Raw genomic sequence first — 13,937 nt, 5'->3', positions numbered from 1 at the left:
GGTGGGGTGTCACTGGCTGAGCGATGTTGGGGCACCTAGTGCCTTGGCAGCAGGCAGTGGGCACGGCACGGCAGAGCTTGGGCAATGCCAGGGGCTGTGCGGAGGGACAGCTCCACCAGTGAGATCCAGGGCAGTGGCCTTGTGCCTGCTGGATAACATTGGGGGAGGGGGGGCTCTGGCTCCAGTCCTGCCCCCCAGAGCCCTCTGGCTCCCCTAGGGGGGCCCCCACTCCCCTCCCCAGCCTCCCTCCCGGTGGATAGCTCCAGCCTGCTCGCTGCTCAGAGCTGGGCCCAGCGGGCCAGCTCCGCAGGGGCTGGCCTGACCAGACTTTGTCAGGAGCGAGCACATGATGGGGAGCTGGAAACCTGGGGGCTGTGATTTACCTCCAGCGCCCGCCCCCCCCCCCCCCGCTGCCACGGACAAGGCTCTGCCTCAGTTTCCCCCTCTAGTCACTAGGGATAATAGGTCTGACTCAGCCCTGCTGTAAGTCCCGTGGCTCCCCAGGAAGGGGGCTGCTCCCTGTTGGAGACCATTCCCCCCGGGGTGGGGTAGCTGGGAGCCTTGCCCTGGCAGCCTAGCTCCGCCAAGCCCTGGGCTGGCATGGGACGGGGGTGGACCCCCGTCCCGTGTGAGGACTTCTGGGCTTGGCTTGGAGCCTACAGTTGCGGGTTCTCCCCCCACCCCCATTCCCCCACCATACAGGGGAGATAGGCTAGCATAAGGCAGGGGGGGGCGAGGTTTCACTCTTGGCTCTGTCAGCCTTGAGAACAAGCTTGCAGGAGCTGCTATTTAGGTAGGACCTACACAAAAACAATCCTCTTCTCATTTAGGGTGGCCTCACCAACCATTCTTTCTACAGCTCCTCCCACATCCTGCCCGTTTGGGGCCTGCCTGGCGGGGGCACCTCCCCAACGCCCCCTGCTGGCAGGCACCACACCCCCTTCCTTCGCCCGAGCAGTGCTACTTGGCAGGTTAGGGGCAGCAGCCTGCTCTGGGGAGGAGGACATCGGGCAGTGCACGAAGACTCGGGGCAAACCAGCCCCAAGGGAGAGGTCCTGGGGGGCTCCTGTCCCTGTGGAGAAGGCAGGACTTTGATTGCCAAGGGTTGGTGCAAACGCCCCGTACAATGGAACTGGAGCTGTCCAGCCTGGTGGGTGAGAGGCTAGGCGACCCCCCCCACCCTCACTGCCTTGCAGGTCAAGCCAGCCCTTGAAATGCAGCCAGGGGGCAGCCAGCCAGAGCAGTGGGGCTTGGCCAGGATTCCCCAGTGGGTGTGTTGCAAGCCGGGGTGGGGGAAGCTTGTCCTGGGCCCCCACACTGGACCAGTGCTCTGCTGCCACTCTGAGCAAGGTGATCAATTTCCAGATAATTAGGTATTAATTGCCAGACACACTGAGGTTTCAGATCTGGGCTAATTTATCTCCCACCTGCTCTCAGACTCTAGTTAAAATCCAATTAAAGGCTGGGCCATTTGTATCCTTGTAAAGCATCGGCAAATGGCTCCTTCCCCGCTTAGTTCCTCTCTGAGTTTTGGCCAGTTGGCTGCTGCGGGGCTATATGGGCCGCTGTCTCGTAAACCCCGGGTAGGTGGCTTCCAGCTGATCGATGGCTCCTGTGGCTTCCAACCCACAATGAAATGCTCGTGGCCAGGCAGCTCTGGCTGCCGAGCGGCTCTGAGAACCCACCCTTCGTGCCAGCAGCAGGAATCTGCCAAGAGGCTGTGTCTGCTGGCTGCAGCGGGGCCCGTGGCCCGGGATGTTCCTACCAAGCAATAGTGCTACCCTGCGGGCATCCAAAGGGCAAACAGGCCATAACTGGGCACTGTGGGACCCCAGAGCTGATGCCCCAGCCCGGATGCTGCCTCAGAAAGGATATTCCTTTCGCCCGCAAGCTGGCCTGGCCATACTCCCCCAGGGGAGGGGTTCCCAGGGCCTCCGAGAGAGTAGCCCTGAAATCCACATGTCTAGGAGCGGACACAGAGGCCTGGCGGGGCCAGGTCTCTCCCACGCTGGTTTTCTGACTCTGCAAGTGACGGGTGAGTTACCTGGATGTCCCTTCCCACTGCGATTTCCCTGGGAGTATTAGAGACTCCAGCCACCAGTGTGATGCAAATCACAGGGCGCCCGCCTCAGCCAGACACGGCATACGTGGTGTCTTGCTTCATCCAGCCCCCACACAGCTCTGACCCGCAGCCCCCTGCCAGCCCAGCCCTGGGGCACTCCGCCCAGCTGCGTCACTCAGGGGTACACCCTGATGTGCAGAAGGTAAAATCTGCAGGTTCCCTTGCCCATGTCTCTCCCCCGGAGCGGAGCCTGGCCCTGGCAGAGCGTTCGGGCAGCATCCTGGGGAGCCCGGAGCTGGGCCCAGCAGGCTGCCCCACCGGCAGGGCTGTGTTGGAGCCACTGATCTGCCCGCCGGTGGCTGTGCTTTGTGCGCGGGGATGGGCGTGATGCCATGCTGGGGAGGCCACTTTGCGTGGCCTGGGCTCCTCGCCCTGCCGCCTTTACAAAACAAACCCCGGGCTGGAAGCGCCACCCGGTGCCAGCCTGATCCCAGGCACTCCATCCCTGTGTCCCTGACCCTGTCTCCGATGCCAGGCTGGGTTTGTCGGTGTCTTTTGTGCACCCCCATCGTTGCTCCGGGACAGGACTTGGCCAGTGACGTGCCCCAGCAGAGCTGGTCCTGCTGCGGAGCTAGCATGAGGGTGGGGAAAGGGGGGGTGTTTTAGGTCTTCCTGGAAATCAGCTGCCTCGGGGCTGGATGGTTTGATTAACCCAGCGCCCAGCACGAGCCGTCTGCCAGCCTGGCCGTAACTGCTTTGCTATCGATTGGCCCTGGCCCGACCCGCTGCCTCCTGGGAGACTGATGGTAGCAATTGGCTCTGCTGGGCCCTGGCACGGTAATGGGCTGGGAGAGCAATTACCAGTGAGCCGCCTGGGGGCCCCGCTGAAGGAATCGAGCTCTGCAAGGGCTGCAGTGTTCAGGGGCTTGGGCAGGGCACCCCCATGCCCGCTCCCTCAGCCCATCAGGGAACCCCCCTGCTCTGGCCCCCACCACCTCAGCCTGTCAGGGACCCCCCGTGCTCCTGTGCCTGTCCCCAAGGCCTGTCAGGGCCCCCCCCCACTCCTGCCCCCATCCCCTTGGCCTGTCGGGGACCCTTCTGCACCTGCCCCCTTGGCCTGTCACACACAACCCCGTGCTTGCCCCTCGGCCCATCAGGGACCCTCCCCATGTGCCCAAACCTGGCCCTTTGGCCTTTTGGGGAGCCCCCCCCCTCGTGCCCATCTCCTTGTCCCCTTGGGGACCCCCAACCCTACTGCACCCGCCTGCACAGTGCTCATGATGGCCCCCGCACTAACAAACAATAAACACAGTGCTTGGGAGAGACCCTGCAATAACAAACCCCTCCGTGTAGGTGATGGAGTAGCAAGGTGTGTCTGTCCTGCAGCCAGAGCTTTCCAGTTCCCCTCTCTGGGGGGTGGCTGCGCCTGGCTCCTCGGGGGAGATGGGGCAGATTTCCTCTTCAGCTCTGCTCATGGCTCTGGTCCAAGAAGCGTGGGCAGAGCGCAGGCGCCAGGCGGCTGGGCAGTGCCTTGCGGGGAAGGGGGGTGTAGTGAGGTCAGGCTGGAGCTGGGTGGGGAGGCCAGTGCCAGGTCACGCTGTGTCTGCCCAGGGCTGCTGGCTCTGCACTGATGGCTGCTCTTAGCATCGTTGCTTCTCCAACGAGCTCCACGGCCAACTTGCCCCTGGATCCTCCTGGCGTCTGCTTTTCCTGCTTCCCTGGGCCAGCCCTGCCAGGCATACGGCGCCCCCCTACAGTGGACACCCAGCCCCTACACCGGCTCCCCCACTCCCATGGCCTCTGTCCTCATCTTGCCCATCGGGCAGGGCAGCTGGTGCGGGAGAGGTGCCCCGGGGGAGGGGGTTGGCTCCAGGAGCGGGGGCTGTGGTGCTGCTAAGGGGGCCCAAGGACCCAGGCAGAAGCTGGTACGAGGGTTCGGGGGAGATCTCTTCCCCACCAACTCCCTGAGACGTCCTGGCCAGAGGGGGGCACAGACCAGCTGCTGGAGCCACTCTTCACCCTGCCTGTGCACGGCCCGGTGTGGGGTGGGTGGGTTAATTGCTCATTGTGACCCGGGCATGTGCATGTGTAGGGCGTGTCGGTGCGTGCTGGCATATGTGGGTGTGCCCCTGGGCATGTCGTGTGCAGGGCGTGTCGGTGTGTGCTGGCATACGTACGGGTGTGCACGTGGCAAAGTGTGCAAGGGTGGCTGGTTGGCCTGCGGCATGCATGTGGGGGTGCCGCTGGGGGTGGCATGTGCCCCCAAGCTCTCGCCGAGCTGCCCCAGCTCACCCCTCTCGCCCCGTCGACAGGACCCTGCTCCAGAAGGACTATGGCTTCCTGCGGGACATCAACATCTGGCCCCCCTTTGTCATCATTGGCATCTACTCGTCCACCCTCTCGGCCTCCATGAGCAACCTGATTGGGGCCTCCCGCATCCTCTACGCCCTGGCCAAGGACGACATCTTCGGTGAGTGCCCCCCGTCCCCGAGCCCCTGGGTCTGTGAGGATCCCCCCCAACTCGACAGAGCGACAGGGGGGCTGGCCCCTGGGCATACCCCTCCCCCAACCCCCTAGATAAGTGGGGATCCCCCCACAACTCCACAGAGTGACAGGGTCTAGGCCCTGGGAATATCCCTCCCCCAGCCCCCTAGATCAGTGGGGATCCCACTGCAGAACGACGGGGGGCTGGCCCTTTGGGATACTCCTCCCCCCAGGTTAACAGGATGAGCACTGAAGCCATCCCATGCTCCGAGACAGCGCCCAGGACAGTGCTGTATGGGGCTGACTTGGCTGCCGTCTCATTGGGGTGGGGCAGCCCACTGCCAGCACAGTCCATGGGAGAAGGAAGGGGCGTGTCAGGTCAGCCCCACCCCACAAAGGCAGCCAGGAGAGCCACCAGTGTGGGTGGTTTTTATGCTGTGCACCTGTCCCCAGGAGCAGGGACTGAGGCCCACACAAGGGGCACTGAGCAGTCCCCGGGGCACGAGCCACTCCCTGCTACCCTGCCTGGGCTTTCCCTGGGGGAACAGCTCTGAACCCCCCTCGCCATCTGCTGTGCAGCCACCCTGTGGGCCTGGGCCAGATACAGCGTCACTAAGGTGTGGCCGGGGAGAGAACTTGGAGCCTCTTCGGGGGAGTCTCCACAAGCTGTGAACTGTACGGGGCCTCTGACGTGGGTGAGCAGTTCTGATTCCATCCAGCAGAGGGCAGTGGGGAAAACAGCCACACACATCCACCCACCCGCACATGGAGGTGGCTTAGATTCTAGCTTCCAGTCCTGTGTGAGCAGGGGAGGGTGGTACTGGGCTTCTTGGCCCTCTCCGTCTGCTCCGCCCGGTCCATACAGTGCCCTGTCACTCAGGGCAGTGGGCAGGGCACAAGCACTGGGTAGGGTCTGATGGTCCATTCAGGGAAGGCTCTTTCCGTGGTTGGCTGTCCCTCCGTGAGCCAGCCCCACCCTCGCTGCTGGGAGGGTGCCACTCTCAAACCCCCTGGGTCTGCCCTGTGGTGCCCTCGGCCCCTGCAGCAGCCACGCCAGCCCCCCCCCCCACTCCAAGGGCACCCCCTTGGCCATCTGCTGGGGGGAGCAGTTCTTCTCACGCATTGGGCACAGAGCCACCCAAAGCCCTCGGCTCCCTGACCACCCTACTCCCGCCCCAAATGAGCTCTTCCCCACCCCCAAAATGGGCTGTCCCTAGTGGTGGTGGGGGATCCCAGTCCCTTGCCCTTCAGCCCCGCTCCAGTCATACGGACCCTTGCAGCTGCTCTCCCTGGCTCCCCCTGCCCACCCCCCACCACGCTCGCTGACGGTCCCTCTGGCTCGAGGCGCAGGTGCCCGCACATCCTTTCAAGTCCCCTGGCCCCTTGGCAGCCTTCCCCAGCAGGTTTGCCTACAGTGCTGGAGTGGGGCTTTGGGGCGGGCACCCACCTTTGCTCAGCCAGCCCGTTGCTTGTGCTTGGCTGGCTGCTTGGCCGGTCCCAGGGAGCCCTGGGCTGGCATGGCTGTGCCCGTGCAGCGCTCTGAAGACATGAAGTACAGACCTGTGGGGGGCACCAGTGACTCAGAGTCCAGGCTGCAGCAGCGCCAGCCCCTGCCAGGAAAGAGCATGGGCACTTGGATTGCATTAGCTCCTCGGCCCACTTGGGCTTCTCCAGCCAATGAATAAATATCCCTTGGTGCTCCCTGCTCTCCCCCCACCACCGCCTTCCAATGCCAGGGGCTTCCAGCCCCCCGCTGGCACTCGAAGACCCCAGCCTTGCAGGGTGGGATGGGGGACGGTGCAGTGATTAGCGTGGGGGGTGGGAGACAGGACTCCAAGTTGCCTTTGGTGCCTCAGTTTCCCCATGTGTAGTATAGGGTCACCTCTGCCCCACCCTGGAGATGCTCAGATGCAGAGCACGGGGTTACCCCATGTCGTCACTGAGGGCCTGCACTACAAAGCACTCCCAAGATGCCCTGGAGAGCCATGCCGAGCCCTCCCCCGGGAGAGACCATAGCTGTGCTTGGAGGAATGCCCAGGCCTATGTGTCCATGGAGTTCCATCCCAGGAGAGGGGCTAGTGAGCCCCTGGGCGGGTGGGACCCCCATATGCTGACTGGGAGCCCCCCACTCAAACCCTAGGTGAGCGGGTTGCTGATGTGGTTCCTTCGATCCAATTGGCTCCTGTCGGGCCGTTGATTCTCAGCAATGCCCCTTCCCTGCCATGCAGAGCAGCACCCTTCTGCCCCGGGCTGCGTTCTCCTTGGCCTGGCGGGTGGTGGGCAGGAGCCCGGGGCTCAGCATGGCCCAGGGGCAGAGCACAGCCCTGGTGCCTGCCCGTCTCTGATCCCCTGTGCATCTGTGACAGTGGATACCTCTGTCTCTCTGGCAACAGCTGGCGCCATTCCCTGAGCCCATGCCCAGCAGTGGGGGTGTCGGGGAGAGGCCCGGCTTGGTTGGCACTGACCCGAGCTTTGCAGCCCAAAGGGGGGTGAAGGGGTTGGCTCATGGGGAGCTGGCTCTGCCAGGTGCCGTGACGGTAACCAGAGAGAGGAGGGTCCATTAGGTGCCCTGCGGCGGATTTTGTTGGGCTGGGGTTGGAGCCAGGATTCCCAAGGACGTTTGTGACAATCACTAAACCCCCTGGAATGGACTAAACCAGGCAGCTCTGAAAGCCTCTCTGGCAGGTAGTTTATGTTCTCGCTGCCATTGGCGGCATGAAATATTGCACTCTCGGCTCGCTAATGCATGCAGCCACTTAACCGTTTGCATAGCGGCTCGGCGCTGGGTGGGGGCTGGGCTCTCTCCGGGGCTAGTTCAGGGGAGGGGGTGCGGTGGCAGTTTGCACCCCAGGCCGGAGCGAAGGGCCGTGTTTTGGGTCGTTCCCCTTCTGGCACAGCACGTGCGACACTCCGGTCTCTAGGCGGTTTTCCTGTGTGCTAAGGCGTGTCCCTGCTCCACTGCCCCCAGCCGGGTGGCTCTCTGCTCCTGGGTAACGCGCATCAGCCACCGGGTAACGATCACCAGCTGAACGTGCCGTGAGCCCAGGCCATGCGCCTGCTTGCCGGGGATGGGGGTTGGTGCACGTGTGGCCTGCAGCTGAACGGCCGTTGGCTTGGAGCTCCTCAGAGCTCCCCAGCTACGCTGGCAGGGCCACCTCCCAGGGCCCACAGGCACGTTACTGATTCGATATTCCCCTCTGAATCGGTGCTGTCCCCTCTGTCAGTGCTGACCCCAAAGCTCCAGCGTGATGCCAGGGGGCGCTGTGCTGCGGGCAGCAGCAGGGCTCATTAGGGGGCGCTGTCCCCTCTGAGTCAGTGCTGACCCCAATGCTCTAGGGGGCGCTGTGCTGCAGGGAGCAGGGAACGGGGCTCAGAAGGGGTGCTGTGCTGTAGGGAGTGGAGGGGGTGTTCAGTAGGGGGCGCTGTGCTGCGGGGAGCAGGGATCCGTAAGGGGACCTCTCACCTCTTAGTCAGTGCTGGTCCCAATGCTCCAGGGGGCGCTGTGCTGCAGGGAGTGGAGAGGGGGGCTCAGTAGGGGGTGCTGTGCTGTAGGGAGCGGAGAGGGGGGCTCAGTAGAGAGCACTGTGCTGTAGGGAGTGGAAAGGAGGGCTCAGTAGGGGGTGCTGTGCTGCAGGGAGTGGAGACGGGGCTCAGTAGGGGGCGCTGTGCTGTAGGGAGTGGAAAGGAGGGCTCAGTAGGGGGCGCTGTGCTGCAGGGAGTGGAGAGGGGGCTCAGTAGGGGGCGCTGTGCTGCAGGGAGTGGAAAGGAGGGCTCAGTAGGGGGCGCTGTGCTGCAGGGAGTGGAGACGGGGCTCAGTAGGGGGCGCTGTGCTGTAGGGAGTGGAAAGGAGGGCTCAGTAGGGGGCGCTGTGCTGCAGGGAGTGGAGACGGGGCTCAGTAGGGGGCGCTGTGCTGTAGGGAGCGGAGAGGGGGGCTCAGTAGGGGGCACTGTGCTGCAGGGAGTGGAGAGGGGGCTCAGTAGGGGGCGCTGTGCTGCAGGGAGTGGAGAGGGGGCTCAGTAGGGGGCGCTGTGCTGTAGGGAGCGGAGAGGGGGGCTCAGTAGGGGGTGCTGTGCTGCAGGGAGTGGAGAGGGGGCTCAGTAGGGGGCGCTGTGCTGTAGGGAGCGGAGAGGGGGGCTCAGTAGGGGGCACTGTGCTGCAGGGAGTGGAGAGGGGGCTCAGTAGGGGGCGCTGTGCTGCAGGGAGTGGAGAGGGGGCTCAGTAGGGGGCGCTGTGCTGTAGGGAGTGGAAAGGAGGGCTCAGTAGGGGGCGCTGTGCTGCAGGGAGTGGAGACGGGGCTCAGTAGGGGGCGCTGTGCTGTAGGGAGTGGAAAGGAGGGCTCAGTAGGGGGCGCTGTGCTGCAGGGAGTGGAGACGGGGCTCAGTAGGGGGCACTGTGCTGCAGGGAGTGGAGAGGGGGCTCAGTAGGGGGCGCTGTGCTGCAGGGAGTGGAGACGGGGCTCAGTAGGGGGCACTGTGCTGCAGGGAGTGGAGAGGGGGCTCAGTAGGGGGCGCTGTGCTGTAGGGAGCGGAGAGGGGGGCTCAGTAGGGGGTGCTGTGCTGCAGGGAGTGGAGAGGGGGCTCTGTAGGGGGCGCTGTGCTGCGGGGAGCGGGGCTCCATAGGGGGCACTCTCACCTCTCAGTCAGTGCTGGTCCCAATGCTCCAGGGGGCGCTGTGCTGCAGGGAGTGGAGAGTGGGCTCTGTAGGGGGTGCGGTGTTGTGCTGCAGGGAGTGGAGACGGGGCTCAGTAGGGGGCGCTGTGCTGCAGGGAGTGGAGAGGGGGGCTCAGTAGGGGGCGCTGTGCTGTAGGGAGTGGAGACGGGGCTCAGTAGGGGGCGCTGTGCTGCAGGGAGTGGAGAGGGGGGCTCAGTAGGGGGCGCTGTGCTGTAGGGAGTGGAGACGGGGCTCAGTAGGGGGCGCTGTGCTGCAGGGAGTGGAGAGGGGGGCTCAGTAGGGGGCGCTGTGCTGTAGGGAGTGAAAAGGAGGGCTCAGTAGGGGGCGCTGTGCTGTAGGGAGCGGAGAAGAGGGCTCAGTAGGGAGCACTGTGCTGCAGGGAGTGGAGACGGGGCTCAGTAGGGGGCGCTGTGCTGCAGGGAGTGGAGACGGGGGCTCAGTAGGGGGCGCTGTGCTGCAGGGAGTGGAGAGGAGGGCTCAGTAGGGGGCGCTGTGCTGTAGGGAGCGGAGAGGAGGGTTCAGTAGGGGGCGCTGTGCTGTAGGGAGTGGAGACGGGGCTCAGTAGGGGGCGCTGTGCTGCAGGGAGTGGAGAGGGGGGCTCAGTAGGGGGCGCTGTGCTGTAGGGAGTGAAAAGGAGGGCTCAGTAGGGGGCGCTGTGCTGTAGGGAGCGGAGAAGAGGGCTCAGTAGGGAGCACTGTGCTGCAGGGAGTGGAGACGGGGCTCAGTAGGGGGCGCTGTGCTGCAGGGAGTGGAGACGGGGGCTCAGTAGGGGGCGCTGTGCTGCAGGGAGTGGAGAGGAGGGCTCAGTAGGGGGCGCTGTGCTGTAGGGAGCGGAGAGGAGGGTTCAGTAGGGGGCGCTGTGCTGTAGGGAGTGGAGACGGGGCTCAGTAGGGGGCGCTGTGCTGCAGGGAGTGGAGAGGGGGGCTCAGTAGGGGGCGCTGTCCCCTCTCAGTCAGTGCTGACCCCAAAGCTTCAGTGGTGCTAGGGGTGCCATGGTGCTGGCTGAGTTAATGCCCATTGGAGGAGCCACTCCTGTGGTGACTGCTGGCATGCTGGGGCACTGCACCCTGCCTGCTGGCACAGGACTCCCCACTTCCTGCCCCCCCGCGCCCTCCAGTCACACTGTGGCTGGTCTCCCGCCCCCCTAGGGACTGGGCTGCTCCGGCAGGCTGGGTCTTGGTGAAGGGCCGTTGATGAGTGGAGTGGCCACCGAGGCCAGTGCTGTTGCAGGCCCTGGTGCGAGCAGCCCCTGGAGCCAGCCTGCGGGGACCTGTCTTGGCTGGTGCTCCCAGGCTGGTTTGTGTAACAGGGCCAGAGTAGGGCTGTGGGGTGGGCGCGGTTCCTGGGCCTCGCTGCCGTGTTCCCCAAATTGCCTGGGAAAGCAAGCCAGCTTTCGGCAGGGCCCCGATCCGCTGGCTGGGGGTGGGGCCATGCCAGTCTGAGCTACACACGCTGTGTATTTCAGACCTCGCGGCTGGCATGGACTGAACCTTGTTCCTGCGTTGGCCCTGATCCTCCCCCCGCAGGGATGCTGGGACCCGCTGGTTCTGCCGCTGGGTGTGTGATGGGCCGGGGCGGGGAGGGGCAATGCCTGTGGTGAGGGTCACACAGGCGAGGGCTGGACGGGCTGCGATCGCTGGCTTTGCTGGCCTAGTGTCCCAGCTGGGGCCTCTGCAGCCCTGCCCTAACCGGTGCTGATCCCTGCCCCCCTCCTGGCACTGTCTCTGCTCCCATTTGAAATCCTCTCTCACACAGAGCGTCTGGTTCCTTTTCCCCTGCAGGCAGAGCTCTGGCGCCAGCAAAGAAAACCTCCCGTGGTGGGAACCCCTGGGTGGCTGTGATCCTCTCCTGGGTGTTGGTGCAGGTGAGTTGGCTGCGCTCTTCATCTGGCATCTCATCGCAGAGGAGCCCAAAGCTAGGCCCAAGCAGCAGTCAGATATGCAGCCACCTCTGGGGTGGAGAGCAGCAGCCGTAGTGCTGCACGTCCATGGTGGGTGGGACTGGCTGAGGACACGGGCCCAGACCCGTAGAAGGGCCATGGGATCTCAACCGTGAACTGGGCACAAGGAGTGTATTTAAAGGGGCTGGCTGGCCTTGTTATTAAGGCTCTGGGCTGGGATTCAGGAGGTCTGGGATCTTTCCACAGACTCCCTGTGGGACCTTGGAGACTGTGCCTCAGTTTCCCGCCTGTGAAACGGAGAGGTCAGTGCTTGGTGTGAGCACACAACCCTGCCCTGCTGAGCTGGTGCAGTGAGGGGCTGAGACACCAGGGCCTGGGCAGTCCAGAAGGGGGAGTCACCTGGATCTGTGGGCCAGCTGGGCCTTGGGGCTCCCTCCTGGCTGGCCGGTATCCGCAGCACAGAGATCCCTCTAGTTCTGCGGCCGGCAGGATCCCGGATCCACTCTTAACCCTTTCACTGCTGCATGCCAGCGGCCACTCTATGCAGCATTGGCACCTGGTAATGCCCCTTGACTGGGCTGCTTCCACTTCTGCCCCTTGGGGTGAATCTGGCCCTTGGCTTGGCTCCCTGTGGGGCACTTGGGGCCTCATTTTCAAAGGAGTCTGTCCCCCACTGAAGTCAACAGGAACTGGGAGGGGGCACTTGGCCCCTTTGGCAGCCAGGCAGGCACCATGTGGGCCCTGTTCTCAAGTCCCAGCATGTCACAGTCATTAGGTTGTATGTGGGGGTGTCTCTAGGGGTGCTGTTCAGTCGGGGTCCCGGGGCAGCAGCTGGGGTCCCAGGGCTTCACTCCCCAGTTCTGTGTGAAGCTGTGAGCTCTCCCCCCGAGACCTCCCAGGGGAAGGAAACAATCGCTCTAATTCCATGCACAAAGGGCTCCCCGTGCAGGTGGGGGGGGGTGTCGCTGTGCTGCCGCATGGATCATTGCGTTGTGCCCGGAACCTGCCATCAGCCAGGCTGCAGGAGTGGGGAGGCAGCACCAGCTCCCGACTCAAGAGCGAGCTCGTCTCCACTCCGCCAAATTGGACAAATATATGTAATGCTAAAAAATTGCCCCATTAGCCGGCAGGGAACATGGACACACGCATGCATGAGATGTCGCGCTGACCTCCGCCAGCTCAGCCCTGATTGGAAGTGGCTGGGATAAAAATCCATTTCTGGGGCCTGGGCTCCCAGCACCCACCTGCAGAGAGTAGGCACGTGACGGGGCGTCGGGGGGAGCCCAGTGCCAGCTCCATGCCAGTACAGGAGAACCAGGGCGATGGACAGCAGGGACTCACAGACAGAGCCGCAAACCCAAAGGTGCCTAACTCTTATTGAAGCCAATGGGAGTTAGGAGCCTAAATACCTTTGAGGATCTGGCCCTTTGGCCGCTGGCCACGTGGACAGCTTGTCTGGGACCACACCTGGTTGGCATGAAGAGGAGTGGATTGCTGCCAACGTCCAGCTAGAGCTGCGGCCCGTTGAGGCTCCAGGTCCCAGCCCGCTGTGCCATACAAACGCAGAACCGAGAGATGGCCCCTGCCCCGGGGAGCTGACAGTCTCGGTGTAAGACGAGGGGCAGCTGGTGGAGACCAGGAGACGCCAGTGGGCCGCACGCTGGCCACTGGCCTGAATGCAGCAGCCATCTGGGCCCAGTGCTGAATGGCAGGGCAGCGCCAGCCGGTGCGAGAGGGGGACCCGTTGCCTGGCCAGCTCCAGTCGGCAGCTGCTCCTGAGAGATTTTCTTCCTCTGGAGTCAATTGAATCACAAGCCCCGTGGTGTGCGGGAGGAATCGCCCTCCCCTGCCATTAGCTAATGGCTGCATCTCGCCAAGGGGCCAGGCCCAGCCCCGGGAAGGGGGAGAGCGCCCACCCGTGCTGGTGCGGGCCGGGCAGCTGGGAGCTGAAAATTGCCTCAAGGGGCTGGCGCTGGGCGGGCTCCTGCTAGGGGAGCGTCATTCTGCCATGGAGAGGGACCTGCCCCAGGCCCTGGCTGCCTGGCATCGGTCCCAGCTGGGTTGCCCTGGGGTGCTCGGGCCCAGAGGCAATGGGGGTCTCTCCAGCCCCCCAGGCACTCTGGTGACTCTCACATGAGCTCCAGACTGCAGATCCAAAATGGCGGGCGGCTGCCCTGGCTGATGGGTGCAGCGTGCCCCATGGCACTGACACATGGCACGGGTGAGGGCCTCACACACGGCTGTTGAGAGAAATGCCAACTCCCTGCCCGAGCTGGCGCCTTGGTGCTGCCGCCGGAATCAGGGAAGCTCGGCCTGGACAGGCCCCAGGCAGACCCATCCCCACCAGCTCCGGGGCCCAGGGTGGGGGCGGCCCCCCCGACAGGCTCCAGCGATGGGGCTCCCAGGCCAGGAGCTGAACCCCAGCTTCCCGCCAGCAGAGGGTGACGTGAGCTCAGAGCCCAGTGCCAGCAGCAGGGCTGGGGGTGGGGGAGCCCAGACCCAGACGAGCCGGGGCAGCAGCAGAGCTGGGGGAGCCCAGGGCTGGGGTGGCAGGGGGCTGTGGGTCAGAACTGAGGGGCCCGGGCCGAGCTGGGGGGTGGGTGGGGAGCCCAGGCTGAGCTAGCAGGGGGCTGCCGGTCGGGAGTGAGGGGCACGGGCAGAGCTGTGTGGGCAGGTCAGGGTTGGAGTGGCAGGGCTGGGGCACCATACCAGCCCTAGGGAGTCACCCCATGTCCTAGCAGCTAATGGCCCTTGGCAGCCTGCCTGAGACAGCCATTTCCAGGCCTGCTCCCAGCCCCCTGCAGGTTTCCGTTCCACCC

The 13,937-nt window shown here is 64.5% G+C and overlaps 1 protein-coding gene across 1 annotated transcript in view; it reads left to right on the top strand.

Annotated features, from left to right (window-relative positions):
- The window catches only part of SLC12A9 (solute carrier family 12 member 9), a 53,316-nt gene that overhangs the window by 18,136 nt on the left and 21,243 nt on the right, over positions 1-13,937 (top strand). Inside the window, exons 7-8 of the mRNA XM_073359156.1 lie at positions 4,375-4,532; positions 11,000-11,082. Coding sequence (XP_073215257.1) covers positions 4,375-4,532; positions 11,000-11,082 — 241 coding nt within the window. The remainder of the gene's footprint in view (positions 1-4,374; positions 4,533-10,999; positions 11,083-13,937) is intronic.

Source organism: Lepidochelys kempii, chromosome 9, assembly GCF_965140265.1.
Source record: "Lepidochelys kempii isolate rLepKem1 chromosome 9, rLepKem1.hap2, whole genome shotgun sequence".
Lineage (NCBI taxonomy): Eukaryota > Metazoa > Chordata > Testudines > Cheloniidae > Lepidochelys > Lepidochelys kempii.
The sequence above is the reverse complement of the archived record's forward strand: the minus strand, read 5'-3'. Positions and strand labels throughout refer to the sequence as shown.